The following is a 6,030-nucleotide window of genomic DNA, read 5'->3' on the forward strand; positions in this document are numbered from 1 at the left end:
GAAATGAAGTTCAGTTCTGCCGTACTCGCATGGACCGTCATAGAAGCTCCTGCTCCTCATAACAGCCTTAAATATGTTGTGGAAAACAGTTACTCAACTCACTGCTCTGATTTCTGCTTTGAATATTAACAAGTTGGCTGACAAAGGAAATACAGGATATACAATCAATTGGTGCACACTCGTTATCCTACAAATAAAACAGTGGCTGTTTCAACCTAAACACCCAGAATCCTACAGGATGATGCAGAGACTGCATCCCTTTTTAAGGATCCTCTCCTAATCTCCTACAGATGAGACAAAATCGTTGATGTGCTCATGAAGAGGGAGATAAATGTCCACTGAGATAACTCGTACTGCAGACGGCAGCCACTCTGGACATGCTACATGTATTTGTTAACAGTAAAATAACTGACACATGAGGATCAGTTGTCTTCCCCCCTCACTGTGGGAGTTGTACACTGTGTGTACTATGTTACTGTAACAGATGTAATCAGCTTTACACTGGAGAAACCAAGAGACTCACTGATAGTTTTATTGAACACCTACAGACCTTCAGAATCAAGGATTTGTCGTTTCCAGTGACGAGGCATTTTAATACGGTTGAACACTGCATTAATGACATATCTGGTTGCATTGCCAGTTGTTTCTATGGCAGCACAGAAGTTAAGAAACTCAAAGCAAAAATAATTGATCTCTCAGCACAGCAGACCCCCATAGAGTGCATGTTGATTTAAACATCTACTGTTTCATATATAAACTGGTTCTTCCTACTACTTCAGCAGCACTTTGCTTGCACTGCTAATGAAGGACCTGTCTGAAACATGCTGTGTGTCTCTCACACTCACACACACAAACAAAGCATTTACATTTCATTATCTGCCATGCTAACTTGATCAGAGAACAATAGTCAAAAGACAAAAAGGAAGTAACAAGCGGGCATTTTATTTTAGAAGAGAACTTTAGTAGCTTCTGTGAGAACTTTACGCGTTCTGGCGCTACACTGAACTAAGACTGCCCATGCTACGCTTGTCTTATGTACAAGCTCTGGGTTAAGAGCCATACTCCTGGCAAGGGAGCTGCAGCCAATCATATGACACAGATTCCATCATCTCACAAAGCCACAGTCACATATGACATCATCACAAAAGTCTTCTACACCTGGAAATGTGGACAGAGGTTCTCCAAGTGACCGTAGCATGTACAGAGAAGACGTTTTAACCTCAGATCAGTTCCCTGAACATCCTCCTTCCTGTATCAATAACATCCAAAAACTGCCCAAGACAGCATTTGGCATGTTGTGATCTGGTGGGTTCAGTACGGGTTGGGCCAGAACTCTGAGCAAATTGGATATAGCTTTCACAGGAATGTGGCTCACTATGACGAGTACCACCTAATGCACGTGGAGGCCCAGCACTCCTGTCTGTGAGGTGCTATTGCACTGTGAAGCAAACAGAAAACACTGAAATCCTAAATGACCCACTCAGACTACACACACGCCTACTCTCTGTGAGCACTATCCCAGGCAGCATCATTTATTTACGCTTCTGCAAGTTTGTGTGCGTGTTTGGCGTGCATATATATGTGCATACATCTGTAGCAGGTTGAAAAGGCACAGTTGATTGTGTGTGACTGTGTCGGTGGGTGCGTGACGTGTTGATGCGTGACACGTCAGCGCATGGGTTCATGTTTGAGATAGTTGAGGAGTCGGGGCGGCATGTCCAATGAGTCGATAGCCTGCATCCTCTTCACCTGCTTCAGGTGTCGACGGATAGACAGTCGGCACTGAGACACCAGAGACCTGGGACAGCCTGAGACACACAGAGAGAGAGAGGGAGAGAGAGAAGTTACTCAACACGTCTGAGAGCTTTGAGAAAACATCAGCAATATTAAGTGAAAACAGGGACAATTCTCTGCCTCTCCTTTCCTCTCAACCTTTTCTTTTTAAAATTATTTCATTCTCATCTCCCCTCTCTCCCCTCCCTCTCTCACTTCTCTCTCTGAGGAGGAGTTCCAGTGCCTCATTCTGTTTAGTGCTCTTCTCGATGATCAGTGTTGGCAGGTAGACATTGGCTCCGAACTCGATGAGCATACGGACGAACTCCACGCCGCAGCCGTGTCTCAGACACATCTCCAGCACCGTTCTCCTGGCCGGCGCCAGCCTACTGCCCACCTGCCCTTCGGGGCAGTTGTAGTTGGGATCTGCCCCGTAAAGCAGCAGGACCCGGAAGCAGTCCAAGTGGCCGTAGATGGCGGCCAGGTAGAGCGGCCCGCTGCAAACCGCGACCCCGCATGTCCAGAGCATGACCTTTGACCTGGCATCGACCTCGGCCCCGTGACGGAGCAGCTGGCGCAGGATCTCGGCGTCACCCTCGCGGGCAGCCGTGAGCACAGGCGAGCTGTTGTTCCGGAGGCTTCCGTTGGGGTTGGCCCCTGCACGCAGGAGTGCCAGGACACAGCTGAGATAGCGGCCACACACGGCTGTGAAGAGAGGAGTTTGGGCCTTCACATCCACACTGTCAACCTCCGCACCGTGGGCCAGCAGCAGCTGCAGGCAGCGCAGGTGACCTACACACACACACACACACACACACACACACACACACAGCTACAATAAACGTATGAAGGACTTCCATCAGACAGTGGCTGGTGGTAGCTCAGTGATTGAGGTACTTGACTTGTAATCAGAAGGTTGAGGTTCAAGTTGCCACTGTTGGGCCCCTGAGCAAGACCTTTAACCCTCAATTGCTCATCTTGTGTTCAGTCATAATTTTAAGTCCCTTTGGATAAAAGTGTCAGATAAATGCCATGATGTAAAATAAATGTAAAAGATCAATGTCTTACAGCACTGTTTTCACTAATCCACTAAGAATTACATTTAAGTCACCTTTGAAGTGTTCTATACCCATGTGCAGTAATGGGCGGAGCCATACCTTTGGAGGCAGCCATGCGTAAGGGTGTACCAGGGACACCCCAGCCACTGCGTTGGTTTATGCACTTCCTGTAGCGCTCCTGTGACAGTAGTCCCTGAAGCAGGAAGTGGTCATCCCTGGCAGCAGCGCGGTTCAGTTGCAGGCTCTCGCCAGCAGCCTCGTCATCCTCGGCCGGACGCAGGTGCAGCATGGGCCGCACCTGGCGGAGGAGTAGGGGAACGAAGCAAAGACACGTGACTCGCAACCCGACTCACGTGACCCCATGACCTCAGTCGCTCGGGGCCTGCTTGTTGAGGCTCTCGACATAAACAAAGCAACTGCAATTTCACAAACGTGTCTTCGCCTCATTTTCTCCCTGCCGTCGTCGTTAAAACCATCTACGCCCAGGCTCTTCTCGCCGCACAGCACAAGCACAAACACAACCAGCTCCTACTGTAGCTGAAGGTTTTGTAGTAGGCATCACCATTTGCGATTACTGAAACAATAACTTACAGGTCTAGCGCTCTGCTAGACGTCACCATTAATGGCCGGAAATGCCGGGACTTGTAGTCCTACTGTGTAGTCCTACTCTGTATGTGTATAGCCCCTGCTAACCTGGCTAGCATGCTACCGAGGCTATGAAACCCGAAACTCGACAGTGCAATACGTTTACGACTTTAGGTACAGCTCTTACACTTACACTCCCTCCATCCCACAATAAAACAGCTAGTAACTGGGTTAGTTATTCAGGAGGAAGCCATGTAGGTAGCAGCTAACGCTAGCTAGGCCATGTAAACAAAGGTAAACACTACACACCTGGGTCTGCTCATCTGTCCGTGGCGTGTCCCGACCCCTATGCCTGCTCAAATTAAATGTTAGTGGTAAATGTTAACGCTAAATGTCGTGGTAAATGTTAACGTTAAATGTCCCGGTCTGTCAGGGACTTCCCTATCCGGTCCCCGTCTCACCGGCTCAGCTCGCTCTGAGCCCTTACGGGGTAGATAAGCAACATTTCCGGAAAAAATATTATATTGTATTAAAAAGCGCAATTTATTTAATGCAAAAAAATTACAAATAGACAGCACGTAGATATAAAAAAAAATCCCCAGAAATTTTCTGGCTGATAAAATCAAGTGAAAGCCATACAGTAATAAAACAAGATCCAAAACTATAATAACCAAAAATATAACGTGAAATGAGTAAGGTTCATGGAACAAATATTACAGAAATACACAATGTCCTTATTTTGTCTGGGAAACAAAATGACAGTTGCATTTGGAAAAATGTAAATCGGTCGTTCCTTCTCCACGCTTCAGTTAGGCTACAGGTCATCCATTTAAGGGCTTATGTGCCCCGTCGCGCGTCTCTAGAAAGGCCTACGGCCGTGAAAAGGCAAGCCATGACTTCCCCGCGCTCTACCTGGGGACTTCTTTATAAAACACACACATCCTTGTCACAAAACCTTTAGCAAATATGAGAAGCTACTGAAAGAAGCTGCTGGTCACAGAGATAAATGTGAGAGGTACAAGCGTGTGAGGGATAGAAGCAGGTAAAGGTGTGACACAGGCGCTACAAAGATTTCAAGCGTCTGGTGTTTTAGCTGATTAAAGTACGGAAGACGTGTGTTTCACACGTGCATAAAGTCATCGTAACATGCACATGAGCCACGTTTGGTGAGACGTGTACATGATCAGCAGTGGCTTGATGGGTGATCAACTGCTTCAAAGCCTAAAGCTGAGGTGTTGCAGTTACCATGGTGCATAGTTACAGTAAAAGCACGGTTACAGTGGTGCACTATTACCATGGTGCAGTCACAATAACAGCACGGTTACCATGATGCAGTTACAGTAAAAGCACAGTTACCATGGTGCACAGTTACAATAACAGCACAGTTACCACAGGGTCCCGCATTTTCAGTTCATCATCAAGCCTCCGCACATCTGGGCTAGACTAGAAAGAGCACTGAACATCTGGTGCACTGGGAGCTGGGTTAGCGTGAAAACCTGGACCGGCTCGTAGGTCCACAGCTGGGCTGAGAGGCCTCAGTGAGGACGTGGGGTTGTCCTCTGCCAAGGACCAGCCTGGCCACACCCCACCACAACCTACATTAGGCCAAACGTGCTCCACGCAGTCCATGTGGACATTTTCACTGTGTTCCCTTTAAAACAAAAATGTGGACAAATAATTCATGGAAAATGAAACTTAGACCATATGTGCAATAATTGTGGAACATAAGAAGTAAATCATTTTAAAAGTAATAAATTTTCCCTTCTCTTAAACAACCTGTGATTGTCATGTGCTTCTGTTATGTTATTGCTTCTGCACTCTCTGGAATGAAACCAACAAATGTGAACAATAACCATTTCTGAAAACACAATTAGAAAAACATGGGTAAAAACTACAACTATCTTTAAAATACTGAAATGAAAACCGCAGAAAGCCTCTGGTCCGATGGAAAGGCGTTTTGGTCAATGGTTTTGCCTGACTGTAGATGCGTAGCACACGGGAAAGAAGCTTCCAGAAGCACCAGTGGTCCTTCTCCGGCATCAGCGGAGATCACCGCTGCCCTGCTTCTGGGGTCTCCACCTCCACGATGCTTCTCTGACCTCAAAATAATGTCTGCACTGTACGATAGTGCCCATGGTGACAGTGCCCATGCTCATGTGTTAGATTATGCCCACAGCGACAGTGCCCACATTCGTGTTATGCAGTCTGGAAAGTGTTTCTGACAGTTTGCTAAGACATTATGTGACAGTCCTGCTCTTCATCCCCAGTTTTGTTACTATGGAGATTCAGAGGGATTCCGTTACCTTCTCTTTCTGAGTAACCATGGAAACAGGTTTGTCCGTTTTGGTCTGCAGCTCATGCTCTGTGGCTGAACTGCCTTCAGCTTCTTTCTGACTGGACATTTCCAGACCTGAGTCTTCCTTTCCACCTGCACATGTGCTCACAGATGTGCAGTCTCCATTTGATTGGCCAAAAGACGTAGTGGGCGTGGTCCGAGGGCACCCATTCTGATCAGGAGGCAGGCTGACTGTCCCGATTGGACCAGGGAGGATTCCGTCAACGACAGCCAACTGCTGATTAGTCAAGTTTTGGAGAAAATGTGAAAATATAATTT

At 47.1% G+C, this 6,030-nt stretch overlaps 1 protein-coding gene across 1 annotated transcript in view; it reads right to left on the minus strand.

The window, feature by feature from the left end:
• Positions 1-514: 514 nt before the first annotated feature.
• Positions 515-6,030, minus strand: part of mtmr8 (myotubularin related protein 8) — an 11,497-nt gene continuing 5,981 nt past the window's right edge. Inside the window, exons 14-17 of the mRNA XM_035526830.1 lie at positions 5,705-5,989; positions 2,931-3,129; positions 1,990-2,565; positions 515-1,808 (exon numbers count right to left, since the gene is read on the minus strand). Of these exons, the coding sequence (XP_035382723.1) occupies positions 1,669-1,808; positions 1,990-2,565; positions 2,931-3,129; positions 5,705-5,989 (1,200 nt within the window). The 3' untranslated portion in view covers positions 515-1,668. The remainder of the gene's footprint in view (positions 1,809-1,989; positions 2,566-2,930; positions 3,130-5,704; positions 5,990-6,030) is intronic.

This window comes from Electrophorus electricus, chromosome 6 (assembly GCF_013358815.1).
Source record: "Electrophorus electricus isolate fEleEle1 chromosome 6, fEleEle1.pri, whole genome shotgun sequence".
NCBI lineage: Eukaryota > Metazoa > Chordata > Actinopteri > Gymnotiformes > Gymnotidae > Electrophorus > Electrophorus electricus.